The 20,268-nt window shown below is 37.7% G+C and overlaps 1 protein-coding gene across 1 annotated transcript; it reads right to left on the bottom strand.

The window, feature by feature from the left end:
• Window positions 1-65: 65 nt before the first annotated feature.
• On the bottom strand, window positions 66-18,913 carry LOC149615985 (uncharacterized). Its single transcript, XM_089856115.1, has 4 exons — window positions 18,424-18,913; window positions 18,240-18,297; window positions 4,884-10,377; window positions 66-2,137 (listed from the first exon to the last, which is right to left on the bottom strand). Exons 2-4 carry the CDS (start codon window positions 18,250-18,252, stop codon window positions 484-486), a joined length of 7,161 nt encoding a protein of 2,386 aa, XP_089712241.1. The 5' UTR covers window positions 18,253-18,297; window positions 18,424-18,913; the 3' UTR covers window positions 66-483.
• Between the last annotated feature and the right edge of the window lie 1,355 nt (window positions 18,914-20,268).

The following is a 20,268-nucleotide window of genomic DNA, read 5'->3' as shown; positions in this document are numbered from 1 at the left end:
TTTATGTACATTTGGTACTATGTAGTTAAATTGTTTTGAAAGCGCACTTCGAAAAATCAGTAATATTTTAATTGTTTTAATTAAATTTTATTAAATACTATAAAATATTTACAAATGAGTCCGGGGGGCTAGCCTTCTGATGGTTAGAAATAATATTCGGAGTTGCACATAACAGTTTTTGTTATCGTAAATTTTAACGTCTTTGGTCAGCTAAACCTGGGTTTTAAAAATGTTTTGAAAAATTATATTTAAATGAATGTGTCATAGATATTCGAAAATAAGGTTCTAAAACTAACTAAATGACTCACGAATGTGACGCATTTTATAGTATGAAATGTCAAGATTGTTTATTTTATTTAAAAATGTTGATTCCGACAGATAAGGCCAAACTTCGATAAAATTTTCTCCAAGTTTTAAAAGTTTAAATATTATGGGAAACATTGTTTAAAATCTAAGTATCACGAAATTTTTTAATTAAAGTTTTTACACCTCGACATTATACGGCCAGTCACAGACGTTGATGGCCGGGTTGAAAAACAAACCAGCTGGACACTTAAATTCGAAAGCTTTTCCCCAGTCACAAATAAAAAATGTCGTGGGATCTGTTGGTGAGCTTAAAAATACTGGAAACCGTCCATTATTTTTGGGACAAAATCCACTGGGGTAGTAGACAAAGTCGTCTTCGTTTCGAGATGTATCAACAATTACTGTCGTTTCAGGTTCAACTACTTCCGGTTCTTTAATTTCAGGCTCTGTTATTTCGGGTTCTTTAATTTCAGGCTCGATTGCCTCGGGTTCTTTAATTTCAGGCTCGACTACCTCGGGTTCTTTAATTTCAGGCTCGACCACCTCGGGTTCTTTAATTTCAGGCTCGACCACCTCGGGTTCTTTAATTTCAGGCTCAACCACCTCGGGTTCTTTAATTTCAGGCTCGACCACCTCGGGTTCTTTAATTTCAGGCTCGACCACCTCGGGTTCTTTAATTTCAGGCTCGACCACCTCCGGTTCTTTAATTTCAGGCTCGACTACCTCCGGTTCTTTAATTTCAGGCTCGACTACCTCGGGTTCTTTAATTTCAGGCTCTACTACCTCGGTTTCTTTTGGTTCGACCTCAATTTTGGACTCTACTACCTCGGGTTCTTTTAGTTCGACCTCAATTTCAGGGTCTGGAACTTCGGGTTTTTTAGGTTCTTCCTTAATTTCAGAGTCTGAACCTTCTACTTCTTTAGCTTTGACTTCAATTACATGGTCCAAAACGTCGGGTTCTGAAGGTCCAACCTTGTGTTCGGGCTTGGCAACTTCTGGTTCTTTAGGATCAACCTTGTGTTCAGGCTTGGCAACTTCTGGTTCTTTAGGTTCAACCTTCATTACAGGCTCGGAAACTTCAGGTTCAACCTTTATCTCAGGCTCGGTAACTTCTGGTTCTTTAGATTCAACCTTTATTTCAGGCTCGGAAACTTCAGGTTCAACCTTTATCTCAGGCTCGGTAACTTCTGGTTCTTTAGATTCAACCTTTATTTCAGGCTCGGAAACTTCTGATTCTTTGGGTTCGACCTTATTTTCAACCTCTTCAACTATCGGCGATTCTTTATTCTCAACTGTAGTATCAGGCTCTTCAACTTCCGCTTTTTTAGGCTCAATTTTATGATCTTCCGAGATAACTTCCCGTTTTTTATGCCACATATCAGGTTTGAATACTGGCTGATCCTCGGAAGAAGATTCATCCTCAGGTGGCTGTACAGTTGGTACATGAACCAACACCATGGATCCAGTCCCGTTGTCACCACCACTTCGTTGCACGTAAATTCCCACAGTTTTATCATCAGAGCTTCCTATTGGTGGACCAGTCGTTATGGCTTCAAGATCTTTGATATCGTAGTGTACATTATCGTGGTCCGGTACATCGCGGTTGATTCTATCATAGGTATTTGGATAATCATACTCGGCGACTAGAGGTTCTGCGGCTGGAATATCATTGTGGGATTGAAATTGGTATTGTTTCTGAGAAAGGACATTTTCTGGTATCGTCCGAGAGTTAACGTTTGCGTGTAACCAAGCACCGATTATTAACACTTGCAAAATTGTTGAAGATTTCACGCGTTGCATTTTGGTTTGAAACGTCCTCGTTGATGATTTTCTGAAAATATAAGAGATATTGGTTAATTTATTTGTTGTTTGAATGACTGTGAGTATTTGCAACGGAAATTTACAAGTCTTTATTTGTCATTTGATAACATGGGGATTTCTTAGAAGCCTGAACTCCACATTTTAAAGTGCTCGATAAAAATGATTTCGATATAGTTTTTATATCTTTTGTTTATTCATTGCATTTTCGTAGATAAATTTCAATTTAGTTTGCAAATTATTTAATGTGTCATAGCAAGTTTTCTATAGGATTTTGGATTCTTTTTAGCTAATTTAATTAAACCAGAGGTAGATTTAATTTTTGAAGTAGGAATGGAGAACGGTTAGTATTTACAACAGTCCGACTCATAGCCCAGTATAGAGCCCCTCCCTGCAACACGTAACGAAAAGTTTAAATTATCTTATTGGCTCACTTAAATTAAACTACGTTTTGATGACGGTGCTGACGGGGACGGCGAAAAATACGTAATTCCTTTTTACCTCTGTCAGTATGACCCGCCTCTTCTTTTATACCCCTCCGTCCCGTGGAAGGGGGTCCGGGACTTTGACGCGCGCCACATTACTCTGTTCTCCATTCCTACTTCTAAAATTAAATCTATCCCTGATATAAACGTAGTATAGTTACTTATATAAATATTGTTGTTTTGAATTACAACAAACATTGATTGTGGGCTAATCACTTTATACTATACTGTTGTGCAAACCTTACTTAAACAGGAGTGTAATTAACAACTAAAATAGCCCTTAAATTTTTAATTATCTAGTGATTTATTACATTATTAGCACATGGATTTTAGATTGTCTTTCTGGAAAAACCGAGGGGCAAATCACTTCGATCATAAATCTAAACAAATAAATTTTCTGTACTTTTCACTATTCAAGGATTATTTTAACTTGACTATTCGGATTATATCAGTCCCGTTAAAACGCACTATGCATAATTTAATTACTTAGGCCTACGAGTTAGGCCTTTTTTGTTAAACGGATGACGTCAGAGAACACGTGGAAAATATTAGTAATTCTACCCATAGACGTTGTCTAAGAAAACTTAATTCTTTTATCGTCTATATTATTTTAAACGGATACACGTACGCTTCCAATTTAAAGTATTATCTTTTACGCTATTTCTAATATAGCAAGTAAATTAAAAACAGTATAACACAATTTTTCTTAAACTACTTTTAAATCTCAATATTAAACTTACCTTCAAATATTTGAACTTCTCAAAGAAATTAGCTGTTGTCCAGTTATTTTTCCAATCACTAAATTTTATTTAACCTTATGAAAATTAGCTGTTTAAAATTTCGCGTGCAGTTATTTTTCCTCAATGCATTCAATAACTCTACTACCGCTTAATGGCTGTGGTTAATATTAATATCAAAATATTTTTCTTATCAAGATAAGAGAGTCGAGAGATCCTATGCAGAAAATTTCCCTTTTGCGTAGCGAACGAGTTTAAAATCAAAAGTCAATATTGTCTGGTTGCGCTATCAGTATTTATACTGGCTCCATGCCGGCTGGCAACATCTTGGAATTTAGTCTTTTGTTTCACGGGAAAGACCGGTGAATCATTGAGAGTAAGAGCATTGCGTTTTTGGGGACACGGGATGGACCAGACCCTAATTGCCTCTAGGGTTGACCGGCAGAATGATATCACCATAAGTTTATAAGATATGTTCCGTAAGTCTTCGTAATGCTAGAGACTTACAGCTCGAGCTAGTTCGAGAAGGAGAACAACGGAAGCGAGAATTGAAGTCCTATAACACTCGGTGGTTAATTTTGCAGGACTTCCATCTAGATCCTATTTAGTCTGTATTACTAAGCCTTTGACAGCAGCGTCTCACCAGACCTCCCTCGCTTTACCTCGAATCTATGATCTACCTCACTCACTCACTTCATGACAAGCTCCAGTTTGTAACCAGAGATTAACAAACTTATGATGAACATATCTTATGAACTTATGATATCACGAAATAGCCAGGGTCAGATTCTCAGAAGTTTAAAGAGAAGTTTCGAAAGATTTAATCATAGACTGTAGCCTAGGGTTTCTTCTTTGTTTTGAGTTCACTTTGGGAAAGAGTTCAGTATTGATCGTCCTCGTTGGTTTTAAGGAGTTTTATGGGTTAATTAATATATGCTACTGGTTTATTAAATAAATAAATTATGCAAGGACCATTTTATAGACCATTCCATTATATACATGCAGACATAAGTTCATAAGATATGTTCCATAAGTTTGTCACTGAGAGCTTGAAGTGACGTAGATGAAACGTCATAGATTCTCGTAAAGGCTAAACGAGACTAAACGGGAAGATGGACTGCTAAACCGATTGTATAGTCAATTCTCGCGTCGTTCTCGAATTAGCTCCCGGTAAGTCTCTTATTGAACGTATCTTATAAACTTATGATGCAGATAATTGAAAACACAGGGGGGCTGCTATCTTAGATAAGCTGTGCAAATTATGCAGATTGAGGATTCTGGCAACAGTTTCTTAATTTATTATTAAATGTATACAAATAATGGATTGAAAATTTCAAAATTATAACTATCGAGGAATATAATGTTAATCAAGAAAAGTTAAACAATATTAAGTATTTTTATAAAAAATGGTATAGAATTGTAACACGTTTTCATGGCACAATGGGATATGGCGTTCGCTGTATGACCAAGAACTCATATACAACCTGAGAACGTCTAAATACCCATATTCGATTTCAATGCGCTGTTACCTATTCACTTGGGGAAAAGGTCCACCATTCTTGGTTTATTTAATCGATGAGCAAGTTCCAATGGGGTTAAATTGTCAATATTCGCAATTTCGGTATCAGCCTCTGCATTTAGAAGCAGACGAACAACTTCTAAGTGTCCTTGTTCCACACCAACATACAATGGAGTACAGCCATGAATGTCAGCTGCGTTAACATTAGCTCCCCTTTGAATAAGAAACTTGACCATATCAACGTTTCCGAAACTAGACCACATGTGTAAAATGGTGTTACCATTATGATCTGGTTTATTTACTTCGGCACCTTTATCAACGAGAAGACGACAGATACTTTCAAAGCCGGATTTTGTAGCCAAGTGAATTGGAGTACTCCCTTCTAATTTATCTTTCAAATTAATTACACTTCCTTTATCGACTAGTATACGGCAAATGTCTAAAAACCCATGATAGCACGCAAAATGTAAAGGTATCAAGCCATTAGCGTCTTTTGAGTTAATTTCGATAGCTTTTTTAATCAGTAATTTGCAGATATGTTCCTGACGGGACTTCAATGCAACATGTAATGAAGTTTGTCGGTTATTGTCCCGGATGTTTACATCCACACCGTTTTGAATCAAGAAACGAACTAGGTCAATATGTCCCTTGTAGCAAGCCATATGTAAGACACACCAGCCATTTATTTCATTCATGGGTGGCGATTCAAATGCTACTCTTCCATTAAGGTTAGCATTATTTTGTACAAGGAATTTGACCATTTCAAGATCACCTCTCAGTGTGGCCAAGTGCAAAGGGCTACAATGATTCTTATCAAGAGAGTTTACATCTGCACGGTTTCTTATCAAGATTTGAACCCCACCTAAGCGTCCCGTTGTAGAGGCGAAGTGTAAAGGGGTTTGACCAATATCGTTCCGCACATCAATATGGTTTTTCTTTTTCGATTTTTCAATTAACAATTTGACAATGCGCTCGTACCCGTGAAATGCAGCGATATGCAACGGGGTTACTTTTGCATTAGAACGAGGACTAATATTACATTCGTTTTCTGCCAAAATAGCAATAGCTTCAAACTGACCCGTTTGTGCGGCATAATGTATTGGTGTCAAGTCCTTCGCGTCGATTGGATTAGCGTTACAATGATGCTCAAATAGGGTTCGAATAATATCTATATGACCATATAGTGACGCTAAATGTAATGAAGTCCGTCTTTCTGATGAACGAGCGTCGACGTTGGCTCCATTTCGTAATAGGAATTGAACAGTCTCGTGGTGACCTTGCCGTGACGCTAAATGCAAAGGAGTTTCGTTAACAACCTTGTTCTGGGTGTTAACGTTGCATCCTTCTTTCAACAGCATTTCAACAATATCTTTATGCCCATTTTGTGCAGCCACATGTAACGGTTCCCAGCCATCTTTGTCGCGAGTCTTCGCATTGGCGGATTCTTTTACAAGCTCAAGAAAGATTTCCTTGTCTCCATGTTGACACGCGTGATGAAATGGAGTGCGTCCCATGTCATCTTCCACGTCAATTATGGCTCCGTTGTTGATTAACAAACGTAGGTTATCTTTATCTTGAATTAATGCCGCGACGTGTAAAGCTGTATTGCCATTCATTCTCACGGCTTTTGCTTGAACCACAGATTTTACAGTTTCTGTTGAGCAATTTTTTATGAAGTAATCGAATAAGGTTCGAAAAAGTTTTGGGCATTTTTCAGTTAGGAGGTAAGCCAAAATTGCTTCTCCGATGTGTTTATCTTGATCAACGTATATCTTACAAATACGAGCTATTTCTGTTTCAATTTCGCCATTTCTCAACATGCTGTCTAAAAAACATCTGCTAATTTGAAACTCACTGTTGAACAATAATATTGGTGATAATATTTCTAGATTTCTTTCATTTTTCGTCTGTTTTTTCGCGACGTGCAATACGTAGTCCAGAAAAAAATATTCGGCAAATGCCCGATGTATAAACTGTTGATGATTTTCATCCAGCTTGGTCATTAAGCCTACGTCCAAAGCGACTTGTTCAAGGTTTAGTTTAATGTCTTCGTCTATTTGTGGAGGTTGTATTCTGGCCCGCTGATCTTCGGAAAGTAAAAGGCCTAACGCGTAGAACCAGTGGAACTTTCTCAACTGTATTTCAATAATCCCATTTTTATTTTCCATCGAAAGCTTTTGTTCGCCTGAACCTTTCTCGTAATTGTAGATTTTCAATTTATTTTCCACAAATGTATCGTATAAATACTTGAAAGATATTTCTTCAGACAATGGCGTGACTTTTTTATTTGATTTGTCTAACATGAATTCTGCGAGCATTTCGCAATGCAATGGAATTCCCAGAAATACGCTGTAGAGGTCTCGTACTGAATGCGTTAGTTTGTCGATAGATTTGTTCGCGATATTTCTCAGTTTCTTAGATTCATTTTGGGTGACTTCTAACTCTAAATGGTAATTCCAAAATTTGACTAGAAATTCAACTTGATCTTCTTTCGAAAATGGCTTCATGGTGTAAGAACATGTCCCGAAAGTCTTTTCCAGTTTTGCTTCAATGTGGGGCCGTGTTGTTACTACAATGCTGTTAAATTTGGTTTTTCGTAACGCCAATAGCATCCTCGTAACAATTTCATCGTATTTTGGACTAATCTCATCAAAAGAGTCAAAAAACAGAACAACGTTTCCGTGTTTGATGAAAGCCATTTTTAGCAATTGTTTTTCGAAGTTTGTACGCAATTTTGAATTGTCATTCGATTCGAGAATTTCGTCTATGAAAAAATCCACCGCGACTTTTGGCTCGGTCTCGTCAGTGATTGACTTGTTTTTTAAGGTTTCGCCAAGTGCTTCCGCACAATCGTTCAAGTTAACTCGTATCAACCAATGTTTTGGTAGCAGGTTTTTAAGTTTTGGTAGTAGACTAAAAAGCAGTGTGGTTTTACCCATACCACTTCCATCCGATATTATGAGCGTCTGAATTTCGGCTTTGTCGATATTGCTACCACAAATTAGGGTTAGTATTTCGTCCTCTGACCAGGTTTTAGTTTCTACGATACGTGAAGTGATACGAATCTCGATTTCATTATCTCCCCAATTAACCAGCTGCTTCTCATCAAAGTTGATTTCAAGCTGATTTTGTTGATTCGTATTAGTTATTTGAAAGCTTTTTGGTTGTGGTTCGATTTCGTTTTGTTCTTTTTCGTTAAATTTAAATCTACTTTCAGGAATTACTTTGGAAAATTCCTCGCTCACAAATTTTTGTTTTTGAAGAAATTTTCGTTGTATATAGTAATTGTTTTGCAATGAAGCTATAGGTTTACCTATTGCCACTGTTTCATCTTTTATGAATTTGACTAGAGTTTCTGGGTTGATACTATTTGACAATTCAGTTAAGTCCAACTCACTCATTTTGTTTCCAAGCAAATCACACAAATTTATCTTTTCATTTTGCCCTTGAAATATAATTAAATTCTTTCTCAGTAAACTTTCTCGCACCTCTTTGGTCAGATGATTCCAGGATATTCTGTTGTATGTCAAACACTTGTAGTTTTTCATGAGACCTATGTCTATGTCGACGTATGACTTCAATTTCGAAGACATCTCATCAGTTTCGGCTGTGATCAGGATAATTTTAACTTTTTTATTGACCCTGGTTATGTTCATCAGCTCTATTATGAACGACATTGCGTCATCGTTTAGTGTGCTGTCCTTGCATTCCAACACCAATAGAGCTTTTGCCAGCTCGCTAGATCTCAAAACTTCTCTCAAGTGGAATGACTTGTCAACAGAAAAAGCTATATGTAAGTCGATGTTGAAGAGCGCGTCAAACATACTAGACTTAACCTGCTTCAGAACTTGCGCCGACGCTACATCAGTGTCTTTGGCCAAAATTTGACACACGTTTAATGTAGAATCTTCCTTTAAGAAGTCCTGAAGTTCAGGAAATTTACCGTCTTGAATAGCGTTCAACAAAGGCTGAATTTTCTCAAGATATTCAATAGACATGTTTTTGTAAATTGTCTTCCTAGCTTCGAATGAATTTAGGGCGTTCATAGCCCTACTCTTGACATCAGGTGCAAGACGAAGTAAGGTTTTAAGAAATGGAATCAAGTCACGTAGATTTGCGTTTGATGGCACCATGATCGTTTTACCATATGATATTTGTTCCAGATGAGACATGATGAAAGAACGGTCTTCAAGGCTTTGGATTTCACCGTCTAGTTCGTTAAAGATTTCAATTGGTTGAAAGAATTCCGGGACTGTCTTCAGCCACAGAAAGACTTGAAGAAACTCCAATTCGGATTGCGTGAAAACACTGGGTGAACACACGTTGCCTTGATAAGTCTTAGTTTGGTATCGAATAAGAACTACTTTATTTGTTGATTCGGAATCCAACACTTCCACTGATTCTTGTTTCGGATCGAAACGGTTCTTGCTATTGGCGAACTTGAAAAAGTTTTCGTATTCGATTCCATAAAATGGTTTCCACAACAAAGAAAGTTCAATTTTGGGCCAATCACAGACCAACATTATTTCTGGATGTTCCTCGCTTTGACGAATTTCTTCGATTTTAGAATCAAAACATTCCAGCAGTCTGTTCATGCCATGTGACTTCACGGAGTATTTGACAATCATATCCGTATCAATGGTGGGATACAACCGATAAATTGTGCCCAAATGAAAATTGCAGCAGTTAACTATGTTTGGTGACGATACGTAAGTGGTAATATCCAGTGGTTCCACGTAAACAGATTTTTCGGCATATCGAACGTCAAAGTCACTCGCCATTTTCTCCAACATAGCTTTGCAACCTGGACTCTCAAAAACCATGGCGTGCGCGTGATATCCTTCTACGGTGTCTTTTATAAAGATTCCTCCATCTTTTTTCAGGTACTTCAAAGAAAATGTTGTAATCTGGGCGAGCCATCCACCGAGGGAATGTCCGGTAAAGAATATTTCGTAATGGTCCAGGTTCTCTAGCGCGGCGTGAACTCGATGAGCGAATGTGCAAGCCGAATTCATTTGTGGCACGTAATTGTTTAGATAAACGCCACTCGCATCACTTCGCAAGGCGCCAAGACTGTTTAAAATTGTTCCTCTATGGGCAATTATTATCTGGCAATGCTTGATGTTGTAGAAAGCAACACCGAAATAGTCATTTAATTTTAATGAACCACCGCTGCAGGCGGTCGTAAGTAGTTTCCAATCGGTTGGTAAATCAGAATTAAGCCTATTTTCGTATTCTTCATCTGTTTCTAAACGTTCGTTGCCCTCAAATGTATCTAACCATTTCTTGTCCTCGTCTGTTTCTAACCATTCCTTTTCCACGTATGCCTTATTTGATAACTTGGCAAAAATGTAAGGCGATGGGTATGGAGGAACATCTTTTAGTTGTTCAATCTTTGTTTTAGTGGAGGGTTTGATCAGCCCTTTGAGTTTTTTGGCGAATTGGTGGTCGCTCAACTGAAGCTCTTTGTCGTAAGTTAATTTATCCATGTGAGGTACCTTGGTTTCCATTTCTAAATAATTTACATTTATAAATGGTAGTTACAGTCAATTAAAAATGGTTGTTCGAATTAAAGGGCTATACAAGTCTCTTTAACTCATACACGGTGAAGCTAGCGCCATCTCTGTCATGCCGGCGTATATTTTTACAATTTATGTCAGATTTGCCAGTTAGGGGAGGGGTGCGCAAGAAACTTGTGGAACCCTTTAAAAACTAGACCTACCTTCCTGTTCCATTGTCCCGTTTTTTATGTCCTTTGGTGAATGAGTCAGATTTGTTCCCTTAAAATGGAAAATAAAATATGTTTAAGAAGCATAATTTCTAAAGATCAGTAAAAAATCAAAGAACTAATCTAAAAAAGCAAACACAGTTATAAACGCCTAATAATTAGTAAAGAAAGTCCGTATACCCGTCGGCTTAACTCTGCATCCCAATTTTTGAAACACTTCTTTCAACGTCGTCTCTACCGCTAAAAAAGCCTTGAGTCTTCAATCTTCGATGTTTGAGAATAAAAGGCGCGGAATCTTGTGGCGGGGTTTATAACTATCTTAACTAGAAACGTAACGTTTCTTTCCATTTTCAAGGTTAGAACGGAGAGAATACAGATGCCCCAAAGCCAATTCCCCATCCAAAAATGAAGTAAGGAACAAGCTCGGGCGTGTTTATACAGGCATTTCAAAGTTTTTCTTCCATCCTCAGTTATATTGTTCACCCATATTATCAAAGCACTATTTTCTTTCTTATAAGGTCTAACATTATGAGTTAACGCGCAAGAGTTTCTCTCTGTTGTCAAGTACGGGTGAACAGGGGCTTTATCTCTCTTTATAAATTTCCCTCTGACACTGGGCCGTCACCTAGAAAAATATAGGAGGGATGGGCACAGGAGATACAGAAACAAGGAGAGGAATGGCAGGCTGCAGTAAAACAGTTGGCGGTGGGGCTTGTTTAGATAGTGGTTTTGTTCTCGGGTATTGTTCATTGTTATTTCATTTCTATATCTGACAACTTCGATTTTTTTATTTCATGTCAATCAGATCGTAAGGCATACTTAGTTGTCCAATAAATAAATGTTATAAATGTGCTGAACCCTGTAATAAAATTTATGCTTGAAAATATTGCCTAATGGGTGTTTGACAAAAATTCTGTATGATTTAATTTTCAATCAAAAGGGTGTATGTTTCGCATAAATTTTAAACATCGCGGCTAAATCTTGGGAGTGATCGAACTAGGAAAACTATAAGGCTATTCTAGTCTCAAAATGTTATTTATACTTGCAACGTTTATAAAGCTGTAAGTTGGAATTAGGCTTAAGTATTGGCTACTGGTTTCTAAAATTAAATTTTGCAATGACCATTTTACTATACAGGGTGTTTGTGAAAGGTCCATCAATAATGAAAGGGCGTATTTATTGGGCCATTTTGAGTCGAAAATGTTCTATGACATTTTTCCGTTCGGGCCACTGTTTTCAAGTTATGATTGGAGTAATTTACGGATGACCCCTTAAATTTAATTAAGAAATTGAAAGACAGCGCTAATTTAATGAAGGGGTCATCCCTAAAATATTCAAATCATAACTCGAAAACCGTGGCTCGGACGGCTAAATGTCATAGAACATTTTCGACTCAAAATGGCCCAATAAATACGCCCTTTCATTATTGATGGACTTTTCACAAACACCCTGTATAGACCATTCAATTATATACATGCATACATATGATATGTTCCATAAGTTTGTCACTGAGAGCTTGTCATGAAGTGACGTACGTGAAACGTTGTAGATTCTCGTAAAGCGACGCCTGGTGAGGCGCTGTCAAAGGCTTAGCACAGATTAAATAGGAAGATGGACTGCAAAACCGGACCTAGTGTAGTCAATTCTCGCTTGTCGTTCTCGACCTAGCTCTCAGTAAGTCTGTAGCATTACGAAGTATAAGAAGTGTCATACTTATGGAACATATCTTATAAACTAATGATGCACCAAATCCAAAACACAGGATAGGAGGACGCCATCTTAGGTTATTTCCCTCGCCCCAAGATAAGTTGTACAAATTATGCAGATTGAGGAATATGGTAACAGTTTCTTTATTTATTTTTAAATGTAAACAAATAATGGATTGAAAATTTCAAAATTATAATTATCGAGGAACATAATGTTAATCAAGAAAAGTTAAACAATATTAAGTATTTTTATCAAAAAATGTTAACAAGTTTTCATGGCACCATGGGATATGACGTTCGCTGTATGACCAAGAACTCATATAAATCCTGAGAAGGTCTAAATACCCATATTCGATTTCATTGCGCTGATACCTATTCACTTGGGGAAAAGGTCCACCATTCGTGGTTTATTTAATCGATGAGCAAGTTCCAATGGGGTTAAATTGTCAATATTCGCAACTTCAGCCTTAGCCCCTGCATTTAGAAGCAGACGAACAACTTCTAAGTGTCCTTGTTCCACACCAACATACAATGGAGTACAGCCATGAATGTTAGCTGCGTTTACATTAGCTCCCCTTTGAATAAGAAACTTGACCATATCTACGTTTCCGAAGTGAGACCACCTGTGTAAAATAGTGCTACCTTCATTATATTTAAAATCCAAATTAATTTCACTTCCTTTATCGACTAGCCAACGGCAAATGTCTAAAAAACCTTGATAACAAGCAATATTTAAAGGCATCAAGCCATAAGCGTCTTTTGAGTTAATTTCGATATCTTCTTCTTCAATGAGTAATTTGCAGATATGTTCCTGACGGGACTTCAAAGCAATATGTAATGGAGTATGTCGGTTATTGTCCCGGACATTTATACCCATACCATTTTGAATGAAGAAACGAACTAGGTCAATATGTCCCCTGTTGCAGGCAATATGTAAGGCACACCAGCCATTTATTTCATTCATGGGTGGCGTTTCAAATGCTACTCTTCCGTTAAGGTTAGCATTATTTTGTACAAGGAATTTGACCATTTCAAGATCACCTCTCAGAGTGGCCAAGTGCAAAGGGCTACAATGATTCTTATCCAAAGAGTTTACATCTGCACGGTTACTTATCAAGATTTGAACCACACCTAAGCGTCCCGTCGTAGAGGCGAAGTGTAACGGGGTTTGACCAATATCGTTCCGCGCATCAATATGGTTTTTCTTTTTCAATTTTTCAATTAACAATTTTACAATGCGCTCGTACCCGTGAAATGCAGCGATATGCAACGGGGTTACTTTTGCATTAGAACGAGGACTAATATTACATTCGTTTTCGGCCAAAATAGCAGTAGCTTCAATCTGACCCGATTTTGCAGCGTAATGCATTGGTGTATAGCCCTTCACGTCGATTGGATTAGCGTTACAATGATGTTCAAATAGGGTTCGAATAATATCTATATGACCATATAGTGAAGCTAAATGTAAAGAAGTATGCCTTTCTGATGAACGTGCGTCGATGTTCGCTCCATTTCGTAATAGGAATTGAACAGTCTCGTGGTGACCTTGCCGTGACGCTAAAAGCAAAGGAGTTTCGTTAACAACCTTGTTCTGGGTGTTAACGTTGCATCCTTCTTTCAACAGCATTTCAACAATATCTTTATGCCCATTTTGTGCAGCCACATGTAACGGTTCCCAGCCATCTTTGTCGTGAGTCTTCGTATTGGCGAATTCTCTTACTAGCTCGCGAAAGATTTCCTTGTCTCCACGTTGACACGCGTGATGTAATGGAGTGCGTCCCATGTCATCTTCCGCGTCAATTATGGCTCCGTTCTTGATTAACAAACGTAGGTTATCTTTATCTTGATTTAATGCCGTGACGTGTAAAGCTGTATAGCCATGCATTTCCACGGCTTTCGCTTGAACCACAGATTTTACGGTTTCTGTAGAGCAGGTTGTTCTGAAGTAATAAAGTAAGGTTCGAAAAAGGTTTGGGCATTTTTCGGTTAGGAGGTAAGCCAAAATTGCTTCTTCGATATATTCCTCTTCATCAACGTAATTCTTACAAATACGAGCTATTTCATTTTCAATTCCGCCATTTCTCAACATGCTGTCTAAAAAACCTCTGCTAATTTGAAACTCACTGCTAAGCAATAGTACTGGTGATAATATATTTAGATTTCTCGTCTGTACTTTCCCGACGTGTAATACGTAATCCAGAAAAAAATATTCGGCAAATGCCCTATGGATAAACTGTTGAACATTTTCATCCAGCTTGGTCATTAAGCCTACGTTCAAAGCGACTTGTTCAAGGTGTAGTTTAATGTCTTCGTCTATTTGTGGAGGTTGTATTGCGGCCCACTGCTCTTCGGGAAGCAAAAGGCCTAACGCGTAGAACCAGTGTAATTTTCTCAATTGTATTTCAATAATCTCGTTTTTATTTTCCATCCAAAGCTTTTGTTCGCCGGAACCTTTCTCGTAATTGTAGATTTTCAATTTATTTTCAACAAATTTGTCGTATAAATCCTTCAAAGATATTTCTTCAGACAATTGCGTGACTTTTTTATTTGATTTGTCTAACATGAATTCTGCGAGCATTTCGCAATGCAATGGAATTCCCAGAAATACGCTGTAAGGGTCTCGTACTGATTGCCTTAGTTTATCGATAGATTTGTTCGCTATACTTTTCAATTTCTTAGATTCATTTTGGGCGACTTCTAACCCTAAATGGTAATTCCAAAATTTGACTAGAAATTCAACTTGATCTTCTTTCGAAAATGGTTTTATGTTGTAAGAAAACGTCCCGAAAGTCTTTTCCAGTTTCTCTTTAATATGGGGCCGTGTTGTTAATATAATGCTGTTAACTTTGGTTTTTCGTAACGCCAATAGTAACCTCGTAACAATTGCATCGTATTTTGGACTAATCTCATCAAAAGAGTCAAGAAACAGCACAACGTTTCCGTGTTTGATGAAAGCCATTTTTAGCAATTGTTTTTCGAAGTTTGTACGTAATTTTGAGTTGTCATTCGATTCGAGAATTTTGTCTAAGAAAAAATCCACCGCGACCATTGGCTCGGTCTCGTCAGAGATTGACTTGTTCGTTAAGTTTTCGCCAAGTACTTTAGCACAATCGTTCAAGTTAACTCGTATCAACCAATGTTTTGGTAACAGGTTCTTAAGTTTAGGTAGTAAACTAGAAAGCAGTGTGGTTTTACCCATACCACTTCCATCCGATATTATGAGCGTCTGAATTTCGGCTTTGTCGATATTGCTACCACAAATTTGGGTTAGTATTTCGTCCTCTGACCAGATTTTAGTTTCTACGATACGTGCAGTGATCTGAATCTCGATTTCATTATCTCCCCAATTAACCAGCTGCTTCTCATCAAAGTTGATTTCAAGCTGATTTTGTTGATTCGTATTAGTGATTTGAAAGCTTTTTGGTTGGGGTTCGATTTCGTTATGTTCTTTTTCTTTAAATTTAAACCTACTTTCAGGAATTACTTTGGAAACTTGCTCGCCCACAAATTTTTGTTTTTGAAGAAATTTTCGTTGTATATAGTAATTGTTTTGCAATGAAGCTATAGGTTTACCTACTGCCACTGTTTCATCTTTTATGAATTTGACTAGAGTTTCTGGGTTGATACTATTTGACAATTCAGTTAAGTCCAACTCACTCATTTTGTTTCCAAGCAAATCACACAAATTTATCTTTTCATTTTGCCCTTGAAATATAATTAAATTCTTTCTCAGTAAACTTTCTCGCGCCTCTTTGGTCAGATGATTCCAGGATATTCTGTTGTTTGTCAAACACTTGTAGTTTTTCCTGAGACCTATGTCTATGTCGACGTATGACTTCAATTTCGAAGACATCTCATCAGTTTCGGCTGTGATCAGGATAATTTTAACTTTTTTATTGACCCTGGTTATGTTCATCAGCTCTATTATGAACGACATTGCGTCATCGTTTAGTGTGCTGTCCTTGCATTCCAACACCAATAGAGCTTTTGCCAGCTCGCTAGATCTCAAAACTTCTCTCAAGTGGAATGACTTGTCAACAGAAAAAGCTATATGTAAGTCGATGTTGAAGAGTTCGTCAAACATACTTGGCTTGATCTGCTTAAGAACTTGCGCCGATGCTACATCAGTGTCTTTGGCCAAAATTTGACAGACGTTTAATGTAGAATCTTCATTTAAGAAGGCTTGAAGTTGAGGCCATTTACCGTCTTGAAAAGCGTTCAACAAAGGGTGAATTTTCTCAAGATTTTCAATAGACATGTTTTTGTAAATTGTCTTCCTAGCTTCGAATGAATTTAGGGCGTTCATAGCCCTACTCTTGACATCAGGTGCCAGACGAAGTAAGGTTTTAAGAAATGGAATCAAGTCACGTAGATTTACGTTTGATGGCACCTTGATCGTTTTACCATATGATACTTCTTCCAGATGCGACATGATGAAAGAACGGTCTTCGGTTTTTTGGATTTCACCGTCTAGTTCGTTAAAGAGTTCAATTGGTTGAAAGAATTCCGGAACTGTCTTCAGCCACTGAAAGACTTGAAGGAACTCCAATTCGGATTGCGTGAAAACACTGGGTGAACACACGTTGCCTTGATAAGTCTTAGTTTGGTATCGAATAAGAACTACTTTATTTGTTGATTCGGAACCCAACATTTCCACTGATTCTGGTTTCGGATCGAAACGGTTCTTGCTATTGGCGAACTTAAAGAATTCTTCATATTCGACTCCAAAAAATGGTTTTCTGTAGGGTGAACAGGCTTGGACTATTTGCAAGAAGAAAGAAACTTCAATTTTGGGCCAATCGCTGACTAGCATTATTTCGGGATGTTCCTCGTTTTGACGAATGTCTTCGATTTTAGAATCAAAACATTTCAGCAGTCCCTCCATGCCATGTGACTGTGTGATATATGGCATTTCCGTATTAATGGCAGGATACAACCGATAAATTGTGCCCAAATGAAAATTGCAGCAGTTAACTATGTTTGGTGACGATACGTAAGTGGTAATATCCAGTGGTTCCACGTAAACCGTTTTTTCGGCATATCGAACGTCAAAGTCACTAGCCATTTTCTCCAACATAGCTTTGCAACCTGGACTCTCAAAAACAATGGCGTGGGCATGGTATCCTTCTACTGTGTTCCTTTTGAAGAATCCTTCATCTTTTTTCAGGTACTTCAAAGAAAATGTTGTAATCTGGGCGAGCCATCCACCGAGGGAATGTCCGGTAAAGAATATTTCGTAATGGTTCTCTAGCGCGGCGTGAACTAGATGAGCAAATGTGCAAGCCGAACTCATATGTCGTACGTAATTGTTTAGATAAACGCCATTACCATCGCTTAGCAAGTCGGCAAAACTTGTTAAACGTGATCCTCTATGGGCTATTATTATTTGGCAATGCTTGTTGTTGTAGAAAGCGACACCGAAATAGTCATTTAATTTTAATGAACCACCGCTGCAGGCTGTTGTTAGTAGTTTCCAATCGGTTGGTAAATCAGAATTTAGCCTATTTTCGTATTCTTCATCTGTTTCTAACCGTCCCTTGTATGCCTTATTTGATAACATGGCAAAAATGTAAGGCGATGGGTATGGAGGAACATCTTTTAGTTGTTCTATCTTTGTTTTAGTGGAGGGTTTGATCAGCCCTTTGAGTTTTTTGCCGAGTTGGTGGTCGCTCAACTGAAGCTCTTTGTCGTAAGTTAATTTGTCCATGTAAGGTACCTTGGTTTCATTTTCTAAATAATTTATATTTATAAATGGTAGTTACAGTCAATTAAAAATGTTTGTTTGAATTAAAGGGCTATACAAGTCTCTTTAACTCATACACTGTGAAGCTAGCGCCATCTCTGTCATGCTGGCGTATATTTTTACAATTTATGTCAGATTTGCCAGTTAGGGGAGGGGTGCGCAAGAAACTTGTGGAACCCTTTAAAAACTAGACCTACCTTCCTGCTCCATTGTCCTGTTTTTTATGTCCTTTGGTGAATGAGTCAGATTTGTTCCCTTAAAATGGAAAATAAATATGTTTAAGATGCGTAATTTCTAAAGATCAGTAAAGAATCAAAGAACTAATCTAAAAACTAAACAAAGTTATAAACGCCTAATAATTAGTAAAGAAAGTCCGAATACCCGTCGGCTTAGAGAAAACGTTATATCCCAATTTTTGGAACACTTCTTTCAACGACGTCTCTACCGCTAAAAAAACCTTGAGTCTTCAATCTTCGATGTTTGAGAATAAAAAGCGCGGAATCTTGTGGCGGGGTTTATAACTATCTTAACTAGAAACGTAACGTTTCTTTCCATTTTCAAGGTTAGAGCGGAGAGAATACAGATGCCCCAAAGCCAATTCCCCATCCAAAAATGAAGTAAGGAACAAGCTCGGACGTGTTTATACAGGCATTTCAAAGTTTTTCTTCCATCCTCAGTTATATTGTTCACCCATATTATCAAAGCACTACTTTCTTCCTTATAAGGTCTAACATTATGTGTTAACGCGCATAGAGTTTCTCTCTGTTGTCAAGTACGGGTGAACAGGGGCTTTATCTCTCTTTATAAATTTCCCTCTGACACTGGGCCGTCACCTAGAAAAATATAGGAGGGATGGGCACAGGAGATACAGAAACAAGGAGAGGAATGGCAGGCTGCAGTGAAATAGTTCACGGTGGAGCTTGTTTAGATAGATAGTGGTTTTGTTCATTGTTATTTCATTTCTATATCTGACAACTTAGATTTTTTTATTTCATGTCAATCAGATCGGAAGGCATACTTGGTTGTCCAATAAATGAATGTTATAAAAGTGCTCAACCCTGTAATAAAATTTATGCTTGAAAATATTGCCTAATGGGCGTTTGACAAAAATTCTGTATGATTTAATTTTCAATCAAAACGGGTGTATGTTTCGCATAAATTTTAAATATCGCGGCTAAATCTTGGGAGTGATCGAACCTCTTATAGAAAAACTATAAGGCTATACTAGTCTCAAAATGTTATTTATACTTGCAACGTTTATAAAGCTGTAAGTTGGAATTAGGCTTAGGTATTGGCTACTGGTTTATTAAAGGCCGACTTCCATCTAAAAGAGTTCTAGCGAACTGAAAACCGAGCATCGAGACTAACAATAGAGCGACCATGGGAGCAACCGTGCCGATTTTCGAATCCCCGCTGGGGTAAAAGATGGAAGGGTTCTAGCTAACTGAAAGCCGTGCAATGCGGTTCTAGCCAACTAAAGATACGCAATAGAGAATTTCCTTCAGAGAAAATTCGAGAGGAAATCAATATAAAAGGATTTCATTTGTTCATCTTCAGTTAGCTAGAACCAAATTGCACGGCTTTCAGTTAGCGAGAACCCTTCCAACTTTTGACCCAGCGGGGCTTCGAAAAACGGCACAGTCGCTTCATTGTTAGTCTCGATGCTCGGTTTTCAGTTCGCTAGAACCCTTTTCACCGGAAGTCGGCCTTTAAATTAAATTTTGCAATGACCATTTTACTATATAGACCATTCAATTATATACATACAGACATAAGTTCATAAGATATGTTCCATAAGTTTGTCACTGAGAGCTTGTCATGAAGTGACTTACGTGAAACGTTATAGATTCTCGTAAAGCGACGCCTGGTGAGGCACTGTCAAAGGCTTAGCACAGATTAAATAGGAAGATGTTCTGCAAAACCGGACCTAGTGTAGTCAATTCTCGCTTGTCGTTCTCGACCTAGCTCTCAGTAAGTCTGTAGCATTACGAAGTACAAGAAGTGTCATACTTATGGAACATATCTTATAAACTAATGATGCACCAAATCCAAAACACAGGATAGGAGGACGCCATCTTAGGTTATTTCCCTCGCCCGCAGATAAGTTGTACAAATTACGCAGATTGAGGAATATGGTAACAGTTTATTTATTTATTATTAAATGTATACAAATAATGGATTGAAAATTCAAAATTTCAAAATTATAATTATCGAGGAACATAATGT

This window comes from Phalangium opilio, unplaced genomic scaffold (assembly GCF_054372755.1).
Source record: "Phalangium opilio isolate 3A_F unplaced genomic scaffold, DU_Popi_V2 ptg000217l_1, whole genome shotgun sequence".
Taxonomy (NCBI): Eukaryota; Metazoa; Arthropoda; class Arachnida; order Opiliones; family Phalangiidae; genus Phalangium; species Phalangium opilio.
The sequence above is the reverse complement of the archived record's forward strand: the minus strand, read 5'-3'. Positions and strand labels throughout refer to the sequence as shown.

Coding starts and splice junctions, on each gene's coding strand:
- LOC149615985 (XM_089856115.1), bottom strand. Junction 2,138..4,883: donor ATGGTGGACCTTTTCCCCAA/GTGAATAGGTAA, acceptor TTATATTTTCAG/AAAATCATCAACGAGGACGT.